Source organism: Octopus sinensis, linkage group LG4 (genome assembly GCF_006345805.1).
Source record: "Octopus sinensis linkage group LG4, ASM634580v1, whole genome shotgun sequence".
Lineage (NCBI taxonomy): Eukaryota > Metazoa > Mollusca > Cephalopoda > Octopoda > Octopodidae > Octopus > Octopus sinensis.
In genome coordinates this window covers 16,603,584-16,627,044 of record NC_043000.1, presented here as the reverse complement: position 1 = coordinate 16,627,044, position 23,461 = coordinate 16,603,584, and the positions used below count along the sequence as shown (strand labels likewise).

Genomic DNA, 23,461 nt, shown 5'->3' with positions numbered 1-23,461 from the left:
TGACCATCTGTACATATGACTATAGTTTTGGTAGTCATATAACCCTTTCTTTTCAGTGGCTATATAGCCAGATTGCTAGTAGTTGTATAACCATCAATTCAGTGGTCACACATTTCATAGGTAACACTATAACCACCTCTTCAGTGGTCCTGCTAATTATTTCTTGTGGCCATGTAACCCTCTCATCAGAAGCCATCAAGTCCTCCCTTCCATAGTCCTCTATCTCTCTTATCAATAACTATTATACAACTACTTCTTCAGTGGTTACACAGTTTCTCCTCTTGTGGGTCATTTCACCATCTTTTCATTGACCACACAGCTTCTATCTTTCGGTCATAAGCATTCTTTTGTGACATTCTTCATATTCCCTCTCAAGTACAGTGTGCATTAGAAGATATTTCTAGCAACTTTGAAGATGTATTTGCCTCATTACGGTGCTGGTATTTATAAAAATAACTGCTAAATACATCATTCATAACCTAATAATTTTCAGAGATATGCATGCTTTCATAAAATTCTTAGATATGTCTCCTTTTCTGTATTTTATACAAAATTTTTCTTTATGTTGCTATTATTTGTCATCGTTATTATTATTTACTATTACTCTCAGCTTCTTCATATTTCATTTGCATTATTCAATTACTTTTAGCTTTCTTGACTAATACATTGATTGAAGTAAAAGCTCTTCAAACTTTTGGTGGTGGTGTTTTTTGATTTGTTAAAAAAAAATGCCTTAGTGTTGTTATTCATTGTCCTTCGCATGCCATTTGTGTCTTCCTCATTATTACTATTATTATTTTCCATAAGATCATTACCTCTTATGCTTCGTTATTTTCATCTGTAGCATTTCATTTGTAGCATACAAATACATAAAAAAACACTCACTTGCAAATGCACGCACGCACACACACTTTATATGCATACAACAAAATCAATAATCGTTACCTGCCGATTTTTATTTTTATTTGTTTTGTTTGCTTTTTTAGTTTTGTTTTTTTAAGCATTCCTACCTTCGTTTTTATGTATGCAATTAAGGGTTGGACAGGTCAGTAAAGTAAAAATTTTTCTACGGATTCTTGAATCAGATTCGAATGGACATACATTTTGCGTGTATCTGCGTTTGTACTGCTGTGTATATGCGTGCAAGTGTGAGCAGCTGTGTGTTATGCGTGCAAGTGTGAGCATTTGTGTGTACAGGGGTGTGTTTGATATATACATTAAAAATGGGGACGGATGGTTTGTGGGATTACCTTAGGTTTCCCATCCATAAATGGTTCAGTTTTATGGCATATCATCAGATCCCGAAAACCTGCTGGCCCATGACCTCTTGAAAATATTTTAAACAGGTCATGGGCCAACAAGTTTTTGAAACTCTGACGATACATCTTAAAGCTAAACCCTTTATGGACAGGAAACCTAAGATAATCCAATAAACCAGCTTTCCCCATTTTTAGTATATACATCTTAGAGTGTGCTTCTTTTGGATTTATGTATTTTGCAAACAACATATATATATAATATTATGTATATATATGATACATATATATAATATATATTATATATATATATATATATAATATATATATATATATAATATATATATATGATATATATATTATATATATATATATATATATACACATATATATATATGTATATATATGATATATATATTATATATATATATATATATATATATACACATATATATATATGTATATATATGATATATATATTATATATATATATATATATATACACATATATATATATGTATATATATGATATATATATATATATATAATATATATATATATATATACACATATATATATATGTATATATATGATATATATATATATATATTTGTATAAAACAGGATATTCATAACATATGTAATTATATATGTCAAGCATATATGAACAACTTTACCGATCAATTTGTAATTACTCAAAATCATTATTATCATCATTGTCATCACCATCATTATCATCTACAACTTTGTGGCCAGCATGGCTATATCAGTGGAACCAAATGTAATAAATGGACTACTTAATAGATATAGAGTGGACAGTCGTCAGCATTTGAAAAGTTGTATTTACATGGAGTACAGCAATAAATATCTTGCCTGTATAAACACTCGTGCACATACACTCTATTAACGAAACAAAGAACAAGAACCAGGGACTCTCAGTGAAGCAGGTGTCTGAACCGATGGTGCTGTCATAACACCGTAGTATCATAAGTAGCAACTAGTGGTCTCAAATGATTTTCTTTTCCCATCACTTTCATCAGTAGTTCATTATTGCACACACACACACACACATTGATTGTGTTTTACTCTACTAAAAACAAAAAGCAAATATATTTTAATTTACTTCATAATTTTGAAACATTAGCTTCACCAGTTTTTTTTTAGCCACTCAAGAGGACGCTCAAGTAAATACTCAACTAGATAAATAAAAGACTTTTGGGTACATTGAAATTAGATGTGAAACAATGGTCGGGAGGTAGGGGTGTATGGTGATGATGAAGAAGAAAAGGTTAATAAGTACAGCCACAAATGTGTTTAATTATTGGCACAAGTGATTCCTCCAAAATAGAATCTTGGAAAGATCAATATAAGTCATATCATCATCATTACCATCATCATTTTACATCTGCTTTCCACACTGGTTTGGCTCGGATCGTTCAACCGGATCTGATGGGTTGGAGGCCCACACCTTGCTCCAGCTTCTTGCTTTGGTTTGAGCTCTATGGCTTGATGCCCTTCATGGATGGCTACGCTTTAGAGAGTGTATCAGGAGCATTTTTGTCATGGCACCAGCACAGTAGAGGTTCCCTTGCCCTCAGCATGACTTGAAAGAATACTCTCAACTTTCACATATGTTTTATAATTAGTTATTCATAAGGAATAAACCAATGAGATTCTTCAGTTTTTGATAGAAAAGGTGTTAGAAAACGAACAGATACAGACTAATTAAGGATTCGTTATATGTGTAGCCATGCTTAAACAGAGAAGTCCATTAGCAAACTATGATGTACATAAATGTATGCATATTTAAATAACTGATATATACACTCATATACAAAACAACTACTCAAAGAAATTGGCTATAATTTTCAGTCAAAAATTATCTGTTTTCTTCTTTAATTCATTAACTTTTCAGCATGTCTTCATCTCAGCATCATGTTTCTGTTTCCATTACCTCCTATTTTCATTTTGTTGCCATGGTTACCATCTTACCCCCATCTCTGTTGTTTAACTTGACTTGCATGTTTCTATAATTATTATTTTGATTGTTTTTGCCATTGTTATTAATGTTGTTTAACCCCAGGTCAGATCTTATCCAGCAAACTTATGATCAAAGACTTTCCAGCCATGACCATCACGTCTCTTATTCAGGCATAGTGTATCAAGGAATACATTATCCAATATGTCCTTCCATTTTTTTTAAGATGGTAGGATGTGATTTAAGGGAGATTTCCTTATTATATATAATAGATGTACCAGCTATATGTAGGGGTCTTTGTTGTTTCATAGTTCACCTTGTTGCCATAGTTGTTGATGTTGTTACATATATATATATATATATATATATATATATATAAATGTTATTTTTTGATGAATATTAATGGATTTTGTGTTTTTTTTCTGAATTTGTTAAACTTGCTAATTAGTATTGTTAGTGTAATCAGCTGCAAATTTGTCTTATTTATGCCTTATTTATTGATCGTTTTGTTACTGTTGAAATACATTGCTTTTTTTTTATTTTTATTAATTTCAAAAAGAATGCAAAAGATATTAAATTAACTTTGTTCTTATTAACATGGTGTTTGAAGCATAACATGAAATTTTACTGGAAGGTTCTCATTTAAATTACTTTAAAAAGGGAAATTTGTATGAGAAAACCAGGGGTCATTTCAGGTGGGTTCTCATCAAAAGGGCTAATACCTACTTTTGATTTTTTTCTCATACACACACACATGCATATGTATACAACCAGGCTTCCACACAGTTTCCATATACCAAAATCATTTCAAGGTCAACCAGGATCTATTGTTGTAGAACACATTTGCCCTTGGTGACGTAGATTGGGACTGAACCTGAAACCATGCAGTTGTGACCTGAAGGAAGAAAAGAGAATTATAGGGAGATGGAAAGAATAGATAATAAAGTGTAACATGGCTGAAATAGATAGATAGAAAGATAGATATAGATAAATGTAGCTTTGTGTTATCAGATAGACAGAGAAACACACACACACACACATATATCTATATATATATATATATATATATATATATATATATATATATATATATATATATATGGATTTATATGGATAATACCATACAAAATTCTGTTTATCTGGTTGATTAGGAACATATTAATGAAATGGTTTGAAATTTGGCAAAACTGGTAATTTTTTTTAAAAATTATGAATAGTATGGTAATAATACCCTAGATTTGCTACCAATTTCCACATAAAGTGTAGGTATGTAGTTTGACTGCTCATGTCTATGTCACCATATTTTAAATAGTGGAATCGTTTGTCATGCCCACAAAATTCTTAACCTTGAAATATTGAAAATATTTCTCTAATTTCTTCTTTTTATTTTTTCTTTGTCATCTCTCACCTGCCCTCTTCATAATCACTCACCCTGTATCTATCTACCTAATACTCTACTACAAAACCACAATTTTGTAATTTAGATTAAAATTTCTTGAATTATATACAGGAGCTGTACATCATTTCAGTCCTCCTATTTTATATTGCCAGATACTTTGAACTATATTTTTCCTAGCTTAATATTCTATATTTTACAAACTTGAAAAATTTTCACTTTATAATTTCACCTTAATTACTTCATTTGACAGAATTTATCTCCCCTGTATAAGGGAAGCTATCACTAGAAAAATCCTGAATTTATCTCCCTTGTTAGCCTTTGCATGCATAGTAACATATATAAATATATGTACACTATTTCAAAAATACACACTGGTGAAACTGAACAGTAATGGATGAGTAACTAACCAATTTAATTACATGTGCAAATTCATATATATGTATTCATATTTATATATTTGTACATATATATTTATATAGTTATTCACTTTTACAAGAATAGTGTTGACAGTAACTTTGAAGTTTTGGCCTTAGCTTTCATTAGTCCAATTAGCTTTCATTAGTCCAATTAGGCTGAAATTTTGAGGTTAATGTCAGCACTGTTTTTATAAAAGAAAAATAAATTTATACTCCCCAAAAATTAATGAGTAATCCTTCAGTTTAATGTAAAATTGCTTTTATTACAACTTTATGTGAAAGCAAACATAGTTTTATTTATATATAATACATATATATATAATTCATATATTTGGTATGTGTATACATACAACATATTCTTTCTTCTGTTTAGCCATCACGACTCATGTCTTTCAGGCGCACTATCTTTTTATTTGTATGTTTGTTGCTAATGTTTATTTGAAACTAATGTGCCTGTACTTCTGGCTTCATAATTTTTTTTTTCAACAATTTATTTTTATCGTATTTTATTTTTGTATTCAGTTGAATTGCGCTTAACAGTGTTGCAGTGGTTCTTGGCTCTTGCAATCTTGCAGGATGTTGGCTGGGTTTTATTTATATATATATTCAGTGTGTATATATATATATATATATATTATATATATATAAACATTATCAATGTCACAAACTCAGTGTTTGTATTTTGTGCGTGTGCTCATTAGCTGTTAAATAGTGTCAAAAGAATAAGTCACATTAAGATGTCAAGTTTTAAAGGGTCTTTTCCCTTTGATGCTATCCCACAGCTAATGAGTGCATAAGCAAAACACATACTATAAGTATGTGACATCAATAATGTTTACATTATTAGAACTGCTTATAATCCAGAATTCTATATATTCCGGGGTTTCTTCCTTCCTTCCTTCCTTTTTTTTTTTTTTTTTTGTTTCGTTTTCTGTTTCCATTATTTGTGTTGCAGGCGGCAGTACGCATTTGTCACTTTTGTTGTTACTTTCAGCCCGTCTCGCTGTGGCGGGGAAAACACCCACCATAACTATCACCGAGGACAGCAGCAGCCCCCATCATGACGATGATGATGAAGAAAGCGATGATTATCTCCGCTTTATCGAAAAGCATCAGCAAAAAATGCAACAGCAACAACAACAAGCTGCTGCTGCTGTTGACAAAGGTTAGATGATTAGAGAAAACCACATTTGAATGACAATTACAAACATATGTGTGTATATATATTATATATATATATATATATAATATATATATTATATATATATTATATATATAATATATATATTATATATATAATATATATTATATATATTATATATACATTATATATATATATATATATAATATATATATAATATATATTATATGTATATTATATATATATATATATTATTTATATATATATATTATTTATATATATATATATATATATATATATATTATTTATATATATATATTATTTATATATATATATATATATTATTTATATATATTATTTTATATATATTATATATATATATTATTTATAATATATTATATATATTATATATATAATATATTATATATATATACACACCCACCTACACATGCACACAGACACACACGCCAAAGGAATGGGATCTTGGGTCTTGACCTGGTTTTGAAATGCCAGGTATCTGGAAAAATGCATGTAAATAATTATAATAATAATAATAATAATAATAATGGTTTCTGGTTTAGGCATGAGGTTATATATATATATATACATATATATATATAATGTATGTGTATATACAGGGGTTAGCAAAAATAGGTATACAGTTGCTTAATGTGAGTGAGAATGTTTCTTTCATTTCTCTACTTCTTTGTTTGGATAATAATCCAAAGACCATTTCTCTCATATGGAACAACTGTATGCCTCCTTTTGCCCTGTCCCCTTACCCTCCAACCATGCATGGCAGTTTTCAATACTATGGACTTCAGTAATACTTGATTGGTACTTTATTTTATTGACTCCCTCCCCCCAAAAAGATAAAAGGCAAAGTTATCTTCAGTGGGATTTGAACTTAATGTAAAAGGCCAGAACAAATTCCATGATTCATTTTATTCAATGCTTCATCAATGATACTCATTTCTGACAGCAGCCTCATTAGTGTTAATAGTACTTTGCAGTGCAAGATGATGGAATAAGAATACTGTACTGCAGAGTTTAATCCATTGTTCTACTGTTCCTACTGTAAAGAATAAAGACCCCCTTTGGTCATGAATGACCATGGGATTGCACCTAGAAAGTTCCCCTCCGAGGCACAAGTCCAGGCAAGGTTGTTTTATGGAAGATCAGCAGTCACCCATACATACCAGCTTCCCCTCTCTACGCCATCGATATTATCAAAGAAAAGGCAAAGGCCAATGGAATTTGGCACCAGTGATATTGCAACTCATTTCTAAAGCTGAGTGAAGTAGAGCAACATGAAATAAAGTGTCTTACTCAAGAACACTACACACAGCCCTGTCCAGGAATCAATCTCACTACCTCCTGATTGTGAGCCGACACTGTAACCACTGAACCATGTGCATTCACTGTTCCTACTAACTTACCTCAATACAAAATAAACCTCTGTGTAATCATTTGCCCTATTAGAAATAGTAACAAAATCCTCCCCAAATTATATCTTACTCTTCTATTATAAAAGTATTCATTGAATAATTATAATTCTAGATATACTACATAAGATAAAGAAATACACACATGCATAAAAAGAAGTTTGAATCAATGAAAAATCCTCTGTGTAATCATAAGTGCAGGAACAAAATTTGCTACAGGGGTGCAAACCCAATTCAGTTGAAAAGGTAAAATTTAGGGGACCTATAATATTTTATTCTGTTTATTAGTCGAAGGACAGGTGAAAAAATCATTCTAATGGTTTCATAGAAAGGCACAAATGTCGTTAGATCACATTTCTTCTCATTTCAAATATCAATTTTCAAGATCAGTTTTTATTCAATCTGTTACTTTAATCCCTTCAGAATTAGCAAGTACCAGTAATATCCTTGGGTTGAAAAGAAAAGACAAAATTGAAATTGAGCCTTTAACTGAGAAATATTGGTCTTGATTTTTAGAAATCATTATTAAAATTATTATTATTATTATTATCCATTGCTTGCTTTGTGCCTGGAATATTGAGTGTTGTCATTGCCTTTTTTCTTTTTCACTGAATAATTTATTTTTAATTTCTGTTTTCATTTTTTACAGTTTTTTTCAAATCTTATTTTAAAATTTTTTCGTTTACTTTCTATGTTGTTTTTTTTTTTTGTGGTGTTCTTGGATCCAGTTTCCTTCTTGTCTTGATCTGATGCTTTATGTTGAAACACCTGAATATGCACACACATTTCACTGTCAAAAGCTTGATGTTATGGCTTCTTCTATCAATGCAAATATCAACTGTATAGTAACTATCAATTATTTAAGGGCAGTGGCTAAGCTAAAATTGGTAGAGTGATGGGCAAATGAATTATTCTTACCCTTTCTCTGTAGGACATATTAGAGAAGGACATGGCTGAGTAGTTAAGAAGCTAGCTTCCCAACCATATGGCCTCTGGTTCAGTCTTTCTGTGCAGCACTTTTGGCATGTGTCTTCTACTACAGCTCTGGACCAACTGAAGCTTTGTGAGTGCAATTGGTAAACAGGAAAAGCCAATCATATACATGTGTGATGCTGCATGGAGTCAGTGACCGAGACCTTTGGTGATATGCCATGCTTGAGAAGACCTGTCAAGCCAAGTGATATCATAGTTGTAGCTGATGCTGGTGTTAGGAAGGGCATCCAGCTGTAGAAATCATGCCAAATCAGATTGGAAACTGGTGCAGCTCCCCCAGCTTACCAGTTTTCGGTCAAACCATCCAACCCATGCCAGCATGGAAAAACGTATGTTAAATGGTGCTGCTGTTTGTCCTTGTCATGACATCATGTTATGGGTGTAAGCAAGCATCGCCTTCATACGAGTGATATTGGTCGTTTGCAGTCTTCTGTAGAAAATTTGTCTAGCTGTGGGAAATATTACCTTGCTTAGAAATGGGTGAGGGTTGGCAACGGAAAGAGCATGCAGCTTTAGAAAAATATGCATCTACAAATTCTGCCTGACCCATGCATGTATGGAAAAGTGGGCATTAAAATGATTATGATGATATGTGTGAGTTACATATATAGATTTTTGTCCAGGGAGGTATGCAGCTCTTTGGACATAAATCTATTTATCTCACTTATATACCCAACTGACTATCCAGTGACCTGACAACTTGGATACTCCTGTGTCTTGCTAGGGTTGAGCATTTGTGTATTGTTCACAAAGTACAAGGCACATTTTGTCTAGTAGTGGCAGCTGCCACTTGATGTAGACCTATAACTGTTTATGGATATTTTGAACTATTCATGTTGCATTTCCCTTGATTTATGCAACGGTCTTATTCCTACTATCATCATACTTCGTTACATTGTATCAATAGCAGCCCCTTGTGTAGGGATTAGTATCTCAGTAACAGGTCTGTATCTACACAATAACAGCATCTTTATATATATATATTTCTTTACTACCCACAAGGGACTAAACACAGAGGGGACAAACAAGGACAGACAAAGGGATTAAGTCGATTACATCGACCCCAGTGTGTAACTGGTACCTAATTTATCAACCCCGAAAGGATGAAAGGCAAAGTCGACCTCGACGGAATTTGAACTCAGAACGCAACGACAGACGAAATACGGCTACGCATTTCACCCGGTGGGCTAACGTTTCTGCCAGCTCGCCACCGCATCTTTATATATAAACAGTACCAGGTTCTCCATAGAGATCAGTATTGCCACAATAACAGCCCTTCTATGCAGGTCAATTTGTCAGAGGTACAATGTCAAAAGGATTACATTAATTTAAAAGATAGTGGTGTGTGGTTCTCTCTTCTCAAGCTCTTTCTGTCTGTCTCTTTCCATTTCCTTTTCTTCAAAAAAAAAAAAAAAATCACAGCAAACAACAAAACAAACTCAGTTCTATATTAAAATCTAGTAGTGATTATTCTGATTTTTAAAATCTAGGAATAATTTGGTGTCCAACAATAATTTTTTTTAAATTTACTGAAATTTATAGAGCATTGGATCAATATTCCTGATCAGAGTTTCAACCTTGAGACATAAAATTAAAACTGAGATTCAATTTTTAAAATAAAAACGAACTGGGTTTCTTTTGAAAATTGTTTTTTGTCTTTGAAGTTTTTCATCTCATATATTCCTAAATACCACCATAAAAGCCTGCTAAAACTAAATAACTGATTGTTTCTATTTTGTACATTTGTTTTTGTTTTTTTAGCAACTGACCTCTTTTTTTCCTTCTTGTCATCTAAACAGTTTTTGATCTTCCAGTGGGTGTTTTTAACAGTTTTATATTGCACATTGATTTATTTTTCATTTCTGTATCACTTTTCACATGTGTATGTGTGTATTGTATCACTTTTTATTCTTTACCTCCCTACTGTTGTTTGGTGTCTGTTTTTCGGGGTTTTCATTCGTCTGTGTATTTCTGTTTAAGTCGGTGTATTGACAAAACCCTTCTCTACTAGCAGGTCAAGAGCCAACCACCACGACCACCACCACAGTGTCTTCTGAAGGCCATGGGGAAGAATCAGGTAATGTTGAAACCTCTTGATGCTATGCTATGCTGTTTGTTGCATCTAGCCATCTAAATGTTTCACGTAAACAGTTTTTGTTTTATCCCCACATATTTTTACCATTATAATTATAATTATTTTTGTCTTTTTTTGCCTCATTGTTTGCTACAGTTGATCAATGCTTTTTGTATATGACCATTTATTCAACATTACACACACACACATGCATATATATGTATTGATATATGCATATGTGTGAGAGAGAATGATGATGTAAAACAATATAGAGAACACATAAATTAATTCAATACAAAAAATGCTATACTCTTTTACTTGTTTCAGTCATTTGACTGCAGCCATGCTGGAGCACCGCCTTTAGTCGAGCAAATCGACCCCAGGACTTATTCTTTGTAAGCCCAGTACTTATTCTATCGGTCTCTTTTGCCGAACCGCTAAGTGACGGGGACGTAAACACACCAGCATCGGTTGTCAAGCGATGCTAGGGGGACAAGCACACATACACACACATATATATATATATAAGCTACTTATCACACAGCCACTCCTGTTTTTTTTTAACCTTAAAATATTTATAGAGTTATCTCAGACAACAAACATTTTGGTCTAACATTAAAAGAATAAAGATTTTGAAAGATTGTGATTTTGACCAATGGGTTGCACACTCATTCATTTTCTATGATTCTGTAAGGCCCCACTCTATGGAAATTTCAATCTTTCCTTTGTGACAACCCATATGTTTCTTCTCTCTCTCTGAGTTTTAACTCACCAATTTATCTCAGAGCCAAACTAAATATTCGTTATGCATTTATACTTCTACTGGTTACTGTCATTCAACTACAGCCATGACAGTGCTTCTGTCTTTAGGGGTTTTAGTCAATTATACTGACCCCAGTACTTCAGTCTGGTATTTTTGTTATCGATCTCTATTTGTCGAATTGTTTAGTTTTTTTTTCACATAAAAGGATACAACCCAATGCCCATATTTATACCACCAATTAACACAGACACATATATGCACACACATACACACACACTGGCTTCAGCATAGTTCGTGCCTACCAAATTCTTATCACATGGCATTGAACAACCTAAGTCTACATTACTTGTCACTAGCCCAAGGTGCTGCGCAATAGGATCAAAGTTGGAGCCATATATATAGATATATATATATATATATATATATATATATATATATATATGCACATACAGGCACTAATTCTATATTGTTCATGGTACTCTTATTCTGAAAGAAAATAGAAAATTCATCAGCATGTTAATAACCAAGGATGATTTTTAGAATACTTTGTGATTTTTTTTTTGATTTTTTTTATTCCACCCTTACTGTTGCTAATATATTCCAAAGTGCATGAATGCATTAATGCAAGATTTTCTTGATTTACAATTATCCTCCTGCTCCACTGAAGAACTGAAGCTAGTTCAAGACTCTCATCATCCTCATTTGAAATAATTTTATTTTTCCCATTTAAACATCCCAGTGTCAGCCGGTTTTTTTTTGTTTTTTTTTTAATGTTTGTTGTCAATACCTTTACAACATTTTCCTCTTCACCTTTATATATCTTAGTTAATCCAGTAAATCCCTGCTGCTATCAGTTATTCTTATTTATCCATCATATCTGCACTGTGTATGTTTTCTTGTTTATTTTTTCAATTTATATTTTGTTTATTTATATATATATATATATATATATATATATTAATGTTTTTGTTTCTTATTTTATTTTGATTTCTTCCAATTAAGGCTGTTTTATTCCCAGTCTGCACTGTGAAGCTTGTTTTTACTGCTATACATGTGATATAAAGTATTGCATATATTTTATAAATATATATATATATATATATATATATACACGTGTGTATATGTATGTATATATATATTTATTTATATATATATATATATATATTATATATATATATATATATATATATATAAACAAACTTGATAATCTTGTGTTATCGTGATATTCTTGTATGTTTATAATTAAATGTTTAGAGTATTCTGGAATGATATACCCATAAAAAAGAAAATGATCTTCATTTGTTTTGTTTACCAAAATAGTTTCTTTGAGGCCTGAAGATCTGATCCCTTTTCAATACCTATAACTTAAATTCTTAAATTACTTTATATTTATATTGACCCCATCAAAATTCCTATTTACTAATCTTTACATTAGTAAATACTTTAAACCAAAAGTTGGCATCAACTGAGTAATTTATACATCATATTCTTTTAGAAATTCCAAATTTTTACTATTTCACTTGAAAGATTTTTGGTATATCCAGGGTTCTCGTTGCATTAATGGTAATTAATAATTCTGATCAGAACATTTCATCATTAACCAGGTTAAAATGAACTTTTAATTAACTCTGATTTTTTTTTTCCCATTATTTAATCTTCTTAACTCTTTATTAATTATAATCCAGCATTTTCAATTTAAACTTATATACATATACTCTCACACATTGCTACACACAGATACAGAAAAACATACACAAATACATATAAATGTATATATAATATATGTATCTATATGTGCGTGTGTATGGTTTTTTTTTTTTTTTTTTTTTTGGTAATGTTCCATTTTCTCAATAATTCCTTTACAATAACTAATGTGTATTACTTAAAGCAAAACTCTGTAAACCATTTCCTTCTAATAACATTTCCAATTTACTCATCTTGAAATCTCTCCTTTTTAATGCTTGCATTTCGGATTGCTGTCGGATTTTTTTTTTTTTTTACCTACCTTTAATTGTAAAACAAACAAAAACAAAACTATTGACAAAAAAACAAACCCTTGATAGATGATGAGAGTGAGGGTAAAACAAGATCAGTCGCTTCTATTATTCAAATGTTTGAGCAAACATCTGACACTGCTTTGCAAAGTTCAGCTACAGACATTGTTCGTGAAGTCCAGAAATCAGCACAAGCAACGTTACGCAAAGAATCTCAGGAATTCGTAAAGCAAGACTCTTCTGAGTGGGTTGTCATTGACGACAGCGATCTTGATGGCTTTGATGCAGAAAAGGTGCCATCAGCCAATGGTACTTATGTTGAAACAGAAGATTCTGCTCCAAAGGTAGAAGAATGGGTAAAAGTCTCTGCTGTCAAAGAGAAATTTGAGGACAAAATTAAGAATGGCTCCATGTCTGAAAAAACTATTATACGTGAAGCCACCAAAGTTCACACAAGCACTTTAGCAAAACATAAATCTTCAGAGAAAGCTGATGATGTTGATCAACCTTACGGTGTCCCGGAACCGCCCGACGCCCACTTTAAGACTCCCTCAGATGATGAAAATCTTGAATTTTCTGAGAAACTGAAAATGTTTACTGGTAAACATGCCCAAAATTATTATGTCACAACTCAACCTGATGAGTTATTAAGCTCTGATGAAGAAACACCAGACACTACCTCGAAAGGAAGTGAAAGGTCATACCAAACTGCATCTGAAACGAGTGAAATCCGATCTGAAACTGTAAAAGTGTCTTCTACAGGAGAGCAAAAAAGTGAAGTCGTTGAAGAACGACGCGAAAGCACTTCATCACTGATTGCCAAGTTTGAGGAAGCTACAACTCGTGAAAAGCCGTCAAAGAAAGAGGCCATGTCATTTGACAAGGATAGCAAAGAAACAGTACAAAAAGAAGTGACAAAATCTTGGAAAACTGATTCTTCTCAAAGTGCAGTCCAGGAGATAAAGGAAAGTCACGTATTCCAAGAGAAAAAAGAAAGCATTTCTTCAGAAGGGGAAACTCCTGATTTGAAGGAATTTCCTAAAGAGAGTAAAGAAACTGTATCATCAGTTGAGAAGAGCTTCAAGACTGAAACAACAGAAATGAAACAGAAAGTAGAATATTCTGTAGATGATGGCAAAGTAAAAGAGATCTTCACTTCTGAAGATAGCCAAATTTTATCATCTAAGACTTTGGACAAAACTATATCCTCACTTGATAAAGATATCTCACCTGAACTTAAGGATAAATCACCTTCACCAGAACCTCAGCTGAAATCACGCTTACATGAGGCTAAAGAGAAAACTCCCTCACCAGAGCCCCAACTTAAGTCTCCTTCACCAGAGCCCCAACTTAAGACTCCTTCACCAGAACCTAAAGAGAAAACTCCTTCACCAGAACCTAAAGAGAAAACTCCTTCACCAGAACCTAAAGAGAAATCTCCTTCACCAAAACCTAAAGATAAATCTCCTTCACCTCTTCAGCTAAAGTCAAAGTCTCCCTCACCAGAACCTAAAGAAAAGACTCCATCACCACCTCACATGAAATCAAAGTCTCCCTCGCCACCTCACCTAAAGTCAAAGTCTCCCTCACCAGAACCTAAAGATAAGTCTCCCTCACCATCTCACCTGAAGTCAAAGTCCCCTTCACCAGAACTTAAAGATAAGACTCCTTCACCAAAGTTACAACTTAAGTCTTCTTCACCAAAACCTAAAGATAAGTCCCCCTCACCACCTCACCTAAAGTCAAAGTCCCCCTCGCCACCACACCTAAAGTCAAAATCTCCCTCGCCTGAACCTAAAGATAAGTCTCCCTCACCACTTCAGTTAAAGTCAAAATCTCCCTCACCAGAAGTTAAAGACAAGTCTCCTTCACCACTCCACTTTAAGTCAAAGAGTCCTTCACCAGATCTGAAAGAGAAGTCTCCATCACCACCTCACCTAAAATCAAAATCCCCTTCGCCATCTCACCTAAAGTCAAAATCTCCCTCACCAGAACCTAAAGATAAGTCTCCCTCACCACTTCAGTTAAAGTCAAAATCTCCCTCGCCTGAACCTAAAGATAAGTCTCCCTCACCACTTCAGTTAAAGTCAAAATCTCCCTCGCCTGAACTTAAAGATAAGTCTCCCTCACCACTTCAGTTAAAGTCAAAATCTCCCTCGCCTGAACTTAAAGATAAGTCTCCCTCACCACTTCAGTTAAAGTCAAAATCTCCCTCACCTGAACCTAAAGATAAGTCTCCCTCACCACTTCGGTTAAAGTCAAAGTCTCCCTCGCCTGAACCTAAAGAAAAGACTCCATCACCACTTCGGTTAAAGTCAAAGTCTCCCTCACCAGAACCTAAAGACAAGTCTCTTTCACCACTCCACCTTAAGTCTAAGAGTCCTTCACCAGAACTTAAAGAGAAGACTCCATCACCACTTCGCCTAAAGTCAAAATCTCCCTCACCAGAACCTAAATCAAAGACTCCCTCACCACTTCAGCAAAAGTCAAAGTCTCCTTCACCAGAGCTTAAAGATAAGGCTCCTTCACCACTTCACCTGAAGTCAAAGAGTCCTTCACCAGAAATTAAAGAGAAGACTCCATCACCACCCCACCTAAAGTCAAAGTCTCCCTCACCAGAACTTAAAGATAAGCCTCCCTCTCCACCTCACCTAAAGTCAAAGCTTCCCTCACCACCTCACCTGAAGTCAAAGTCTCCCTCACCAGAACCTAAAGGGAAGACTCCCTCACCAGAGCCTAAAGAGAAAACTCCATCACCACCACACATAAAGTCAAAGTCTCCCTCACCAGAACCTAAAGCTAAGTCACCCTCTCCACCACGTCTGAAATCAAAGTCTCCCTCACCAGAACCTAAAGAAAAGATTCTATCATCAAAGCCTCAACTCAAGTCTCCTTCACCAGAACCACAGCTGAAAGCATCTTCCCCAGAGCCTCAGGCCTCTGAAATTTGTCCTAAGCCCTATGATGAAGAAGATTTTGAAATTATTGAGCAGGAGGAAATTTTGGAAGCCAAAATTTCCATAGAGCGCCAGACACCGTTCGAACCAGCTGCTATTGATCTTTCATCAACTGACAAGGTTTGTCCTCCAAAAGAACATGGAGCTGAGCCACCAGATGATGGCCTTCAGACACAACTAGAAGAAGAACCTCACAAAGATACTGATTATGAAATCTCAAGGAGAGAAGTTTTTTTAGAAAAGGAATCTCGCAGTTTCTATACATCGAAGCCCGAGCCATCTAAAGACATAATCTCAAGCAAATTTGCTGACAAGGATGTGCACACCATTGTCTCCACAACCTCTGTCAAGGAAGTGTCAACAACCATCTCTGAACACACAACCAAAGTAATTGAAGATGAAGATAAGGAAAGCACAACTATATCTAGTGAGAAAGATTTTCTTTCAAAAAACGAGATGCGATCTCCTGTATGTGATGACGTACAGGAGAGTAAAGTAGTGGAAAGTGTACCTGCTGACAGTGTTGAGGTTTCACCTGTGGAGCAAAAAATTACTAGAAAATCATCGTCTGGTGAACTGTTTGAGATCTCTCGACAGGAAGAAAAAATGATTATAGACTCTCCAGAGAAACTAGAAATTCATGAGTGGCAGACTCCAGCACCAGAAGCTACTGAACGATTTGACAGACAGGCTGAATCTATGTCTGATGAGAGTTTAGTAGAGGTTCAGCTGGATGCTTTAAAGGAAGATATTAGAGAAAAAGTGCTTGAAGAAACCCAAGAAAGAGCAGTCAAACGATTACAACAATTACAGGATGTTTCAGATGAGGAATCAGATGAAATATTTACTCACACTGATCAAAGAACAAAAGAGGAATTCACTGAGAGGTCATATGAGGACTCCAAGAAAAAGGTATCCTCGACAGAGTCACCGGGATTATCACCAACAGCAGACCATCTTAAAAAAGATCTGGGTGATCGAACAGAGATAACTTATGAATTCCCTGTACAAGAAGACTTGTCTTCAGATGAAGGATCCAAAGGTAGTTCTCTGGAAATGTTCCTGACACATGAAAAGAGCTGTCAGGAGGAAGAAGAAGAAGAAAAGTATACTTCACCCAAAGATCAAACCTCCGTTACTCATGAACAACGGATTTCCACAGTAACATCAGAATATAAAACATCAAGTACATCTGAAATGATAGAAGAAAGTATCAGCAAAGAAGAGAAATCTGTGTATTCAAGTAAAATCTCCCAAGAATACCGTGTAGAAGATGAGCAGGACATGACATCTGATGAGGAAACATCTGAAGAAATCCAGGAAACTGATACCTCAAAGAAAACAGCACCTCAGTTTAGTTCCATTCTGTCAGAGGAAGCTACTTATTTTGAAATCAGCAGGCAAGAGCAGTTCATGACAGTTGCCTCACCTGAAAAAATTGAATATAAAACACCGGCCAAAAGCGATGGTCTTAGTTTTAGTGCCGATCCTTTTTTAGTATCTAGTGCCTTGGCACATGAAACATCGGTGGAGAGTATTAGAAGCATTCCCAAAGCGGAATCTCCCCTAACTGAGCAATCTCCAAAACATGTAGCCAAGGATGACACTTCTGACCGAACTGAGGAGAAATATTCTGTTGATCTTGCTGCTTTACAAGCAGAGTCTGATGCTAAGTTTAAAGAAACTTCGCCTCACGACTTCCAAGAAGAGAAATATCTATCGAGTGATGATGAGAGCGATGATGATGATCATGATGATGTTGACATAATGACAGAAATGGATTATATGTCTAAATCTCAGAGTATAGATGTCACAGATGAAATGGAGAAAAGATCTGAAGATATTACAGATAGTGGCTTTAAAAGTGGAGCAGATGATGATCTATCGAGGAGGAGTACTGACAAAGATCAAGTAGACTTTACAAAATCATTTCCTTTTCAAACATCAGAGGAACAACTTGTTAAAGAAGAGATCTCTAACAAAGAAGTAAGGAACGAGAGTTTCAAACAAGAAACTCGAGTTCAAGAAACTACAGTTCATGAAGGCTCTATTGAGGAACGTAAAGTTCTTGACGACATAACTCCCAGCAAATTCACATCAGAATCAAAGATTATTGAAGATGTGAAAGTAAAGAGATCAGAAACCGCAACAACAGAGGAGAGTACTACCCGATCGACCACTGTCGGTGATGAAATTCAATCAATCAAAGATGAAACTCGTTCAGTGAAACAAAAAGATGTAGAGTCTGAGAGTAAAAGGGAACAGGCAACTGTAGAAGATGAGTTTCAAAAGGAAACAACTGAAGAATTAACAACTAAAGATGCCCTCAAAATGCATAGTGAACTGACTGAAGGGAAATCTCAGACTTTTGAAGAAGATGGCACCAAGATAGAAATAAGTCAAGAAAAGTCATCTGTATGTGATAAGTCATTTGAAGAAGAGATTGGGAAACAGCAGTATGAAAAAGAATCGAAAGACGGAGAAATTCAGAAAATTGAAGATTTGGAACAGAAACTGACTGAGAAAGATTCTAAACTGGAAATTGTCACTGATACTGTCAGCAGAGAAGATGATTTCCAGAAAGAAATTAAAAAAGAAGTAGCTGTAAAGGATGAGTCCAAGCTGAGCATGACAATCACCGATGACTTGATGGAAATTGATAAAACAGACAAAAAGTTCAAATCTCAAACATCTGAAATTGAGGAGAACGTACAACACGAAGACACTTTTCACAAAGAAGTGGTTGAATTAAAAGAACCTGAAACAGCTAGAGTTCTTGAAGTAATTGAAGGAGAAGATTCTGGGGGTGAGAGCGACCATTCTTTCATTGAACATAGTGATGAGGAGAACGAACAAATGGAGGCTTTAACAAGGAGTGGTCATTTAATGACCTCAACAAGAATGGAAGATCTTGTTGAAGAAGAAGTTGATGAGACTGAAGCTGAAGACCAGTTTATTGACAGACGAGAATATTTTGAACATCAACAAAGGGACACGATTGACTTCAGAATTGTTCAGAGAAATGGTGGGCCTGATTTTAATGCCACCGACAGGTTTCCTCCTTTACACCCAGACAAAGACGTAACATCAGTTCGGAAAGGTACACTGAAAGACAGTGATATCCCTTCAAAGAGCCAACAACCTGTTCAACCCCAAGAAGATCAGATTCCTTTTTTAGGGAAACAGGAAACAGTCCAGGAAATAACCGACACTAAAACCAGCACATTGACCAATGAGAAATCAACTATTGGACAGAGTACTGGGCTGTTTCCATCTGAATCTCTAAAAGAAACCGAGAAAGTGTCACACAAGATTGCTACTGATAAAGTGAATTTCACTGAAGATTTCACTTCATACAACTCCCACATAACTGATGACTATACGAATTACTCCTCTGACTTCTCCTCTTATCACCGTGATGGAAGTGGTTTGGGTGCCCGTAACATCCTTGTCCCATCTTCTTCCACCGAAGCACAGGAACGTTCAGCTACTCCCAGTGCCAGCGATGATGATGACAGTTCTGGTGAGTACTATTCAACTGAACGCATCAAAAAACTGAGGGCAATTGATCAAATGACCGAGAGTATTGAGTACCCATTAAAAGACAAGACCGACAAAGACAGCAATGGCAGACCCCTGTCACCCACTGAATACACACTCATGACTGAATCCCAATTGGAACTTCATGAGGCACTTCAGTCTGTGGTTGACGATCAAGACATAATGACTCAGTCGATGATCGAGTCCCATGAATCATTGACCCAATCAATGATTGACCCGATGACACAATCCCAAATCGGAGAAGAGTTCAGACGTTCGCTTGATTCACAGTCTGACATCGATAGTAGAATGAGCATCGAATTAAGCAGAGAAGCTGAACTTGAACAAGAGGAGTCTGACCTGAAAAAGGATGAAGAGAGACCTCCGTCACCATCAGAATTCACACTATTAACATCCCTTGAGCAGGAAGAACTTGCCAAAGCTCTCGGGTTACAGGATAATGGTTTAACAGCAGTTGAGATTGAAGACGAGTATGAATCAGTAGATAAAGACCGAGATGAAACTAGTCAACAGCTTGCTCAACAGCCATCCGCTCCCACACGAGATGATCAGTTCACCGCAGATGCTGATCTAAAAGGTATATTTCACTTTGATTCTATTTATTAGTTAGGTACCGTATTGCAGTAATCTTAAATGATAACACACACACACACACATATTCACAAGCAGTTTTACACTTGCTCTCCAATCAGAAATGTTATTAGTAAAGAAACAACCATTATTATTATTATTATTATTATTATTATTATGGCAAGCTGGCAGAATTGTTAGCATGCCACACATAATGCTTAGTGGCATTTTATCCAGCTTTACATTCTGAGTTCAAATTCTACTGAGGTCTACTTTGCCTTTCATCCTTTTGAGATTGATAAAATAAGTACCAGTTGAGCACTGGGGTCGATGTAATCGACTAGCCCTCTTCCCTAAAATTTCAGACCTTGTACCTATAGTTATTATTATTATAGTTTGACTTTCATACTGGAGAGTCGCCACTTAGTCTTCATTGTGATTTTTAATCATTATTATTGTTATTATTATTGTTGTTGTTGTTGTTATTGATGAGTGCCACAAAGCGTAGTCTAGACATAAATTTTCTGTGAACCTAGACAGTGACCCAGTCTCAATACTTTGTTGTAAATATATCATGTACATTCTTTTACTAGTTCCAGCTAGTAAGCAGTGGCCCTGTTGGGACATTGCCACTCTGTCACTATTGCTTTTTAGAGAGGCATGACTATCACAGCTTCTCATTTCTCCTTGCTTTACAATTTTAGATTTAATATCTGCATAAAAAAAAAAAAAAACCATTATTTTTAGCATTGTTAACATTGTGGAGACTAGTGGCAGTTAAAATTTCAACAAATAAATTTTAAATGTTTCATCTCAATTTTAATCCTTAGTTGGGGCTTATTTTAAGTTGGTAATATCCTTTTGAAAAGCATAAACAGGACAACTTCCAGTTACCCTTTCCAATCTCCATCCTATAAATTTCTAGTTTTGTGTATAAATTGGCAAATGTTTCATTGGCTTGTAAAAATGTGTTCAGACTTTGTCTTGGAGACTGTCTCCACAAAGTTGAACCACCTATTGACTACACTATACAGAGATGAGCCACTGAGGGAGTTTATACATGATCACTCGACCTGTCAGAAATAGCAGCCAAATTACATACAAATCATATCTACCATTCCAAATAAGGACACAGATGATGATGTCCTATATACCCACAAAAAAATTGGATGGTCATGGTTGGAATACCTTTGATCATAGGAATGATCTTCTCTACTAATGCTGCAGAGCAATGTGTTGCAGAAACTATTATATAACTAGTGTAGAATTATTATATAACTATTATATAACTAGTGTAGAATTAAAGGTTGCTGGTTCAAATTCTGTATGGAACTACGTATACACCCTGTAATTAAATAACTGATTATGATGGCTTTGAAATCAAATGAATTATAGTGTAATTATAAATATAGCAAATATACATTCTCAGGATAAGATTAAAGTTTCAGAGGATTATATTCTTAGTAAATGCTCTCAGTTTTGAAATCTATGTAAAATATAGATAGTGAAGTAATGACAAGATAAAGCTGATAAAGTATAGTTCCACAGCTCATGGGTTTTTTTTTTTTGGTTTTTCTTTGTTTTGTTTTGTTTGTTTTTTTTTGTGGTGGGGATGAGGGTCCTACCTCTTCTCTGACTGATGTAGTTGATGTTAACTTCTTTAGATAGATGTATTTAAGGGAAATTTAAACAGAGGGAGATCCTGAGAGCTGTAATCCTGGGGAGAATTGGTTATGGAAATTTTTTTTATTTTTTTAGTTCAGGTATAAGGCACAGTAGGGATAGGTGAATTGGATTAGTTTCAATTGGATTAGTAATGCAGCTTTCTAGTTCAGAGAAGCAGGAACTGTTATAGTAGTGGTAGAAGAGACAGTTGGATGATACAGTGCAACACTGACTACTTGTAGAGATGTTATCTAAGTACCACATTTACCATATAAGTAATTGATGTATAAAAGTAGGAGGTATTCTGTAAGTACTACAACTATAAACTAGACATGAGAAGGGCCGATTTGAAGTGGCACTGTGAGATATACAGTGGTGGAACAGCTTACCAAATGTAATGAAACCCCTACTACTAAGTTGTAGGGACTCCTGATGACTTGCTACCCTTAGGTGCTATATCATATTGAATCTGCACATCCAAACAGCCAGGTGTGTAGATTGTTTCCCCAAAACATTCAGGTGAATGTTACACCTATTCTAACATACAGTGTTGATTGAAATGGTTGACCATTGATTTTGTGGGTGAAACGGAGGTCTTTAACCTGGTACCTACTAACAGTTCCTTCCTTTGCTTGGCAGACAATCTGCTGCATGAGCATGGCACTAGAAATTTGTTGTTTGCTGATTCTGTTGTAATGTTTACCAATTCTCACATGATTTATTCCTACTAAGCTGATATATATATTTTTAGTTGTTGTTTTTTGTTGTTTTATTTTATTTTTCTTCCGTTCCTATTTTGAATTTTCTGGACCTGGTATGAGAACTAAATGAGGACATTTTGATATATCAGGGGATTGGAAAGGCTTTGAGGAACATATCTGACTCATACACTCACACATACTCACCTGTGTACTCTGGAAGAAAAAAAAAATGTTTAGGTCACCTTATAAGTCATTCATACCATGTATGTATGTGTGTGTATGAGAGGAAGAGAAATATTTAGGCTGAGTAAATTCTCTGTTTGTATGATAAATGTGTCAAACTGTGGCTTAATGTTAAGAGAAATCGTGCTATAGCCTTGTGCTGGAATTGGAATGGGTCATCTGGAGAAGTCAACCTGCCATTGACTTACGCTCTATCCGAAGAACAAAGATTTCGTCTTTCACTTGCTGAACAATAAAAACTGCAAAGAAAAGAATTTGTCTTCAGGAAGTCATGTTAGATTGCAAAACAGGATAATGGAAAAGAAC

At 34.6% G+C, this 23,461-nt stretch overlaps 1 protein-coding gene across 45 annotated transcripts in view; it reads left to right on the top strand.

The window, feature by feature from the left end:
* The window catches only part of LOC115210251 (titin), a 626,493-nt gene that overhangs the window by 558,309 nt on the left and 44,723 nt on the right, over positions 1-23,461 (top strand). For 38 of the 45 annotated variants that reach the window (XM_036501835.1, XM_036501827.1, XM_036501837.1 and 35 more), the window contains 3 exons: positions 6,043-6,213; positions 10,639-10,704; positions 13,528-20,553. In XM_036501835.1, coding sequence (XP_036357728.1) covers positions 6,043-6,213; positions 10,639-10,704; positions 13,528-20,553 — 7,263 coding nt within the window. The remainder of the gene's footprint in view (positions 1-6,042; positions 6,214-10,638; positions 10,705-13,527; positions 20,554-23,461) is intronic. The other 7 variants (XM_036501860.1, XM_036501840.1, XM_036501861.1 and 4 more) reach the window with 3 other exon arrangements.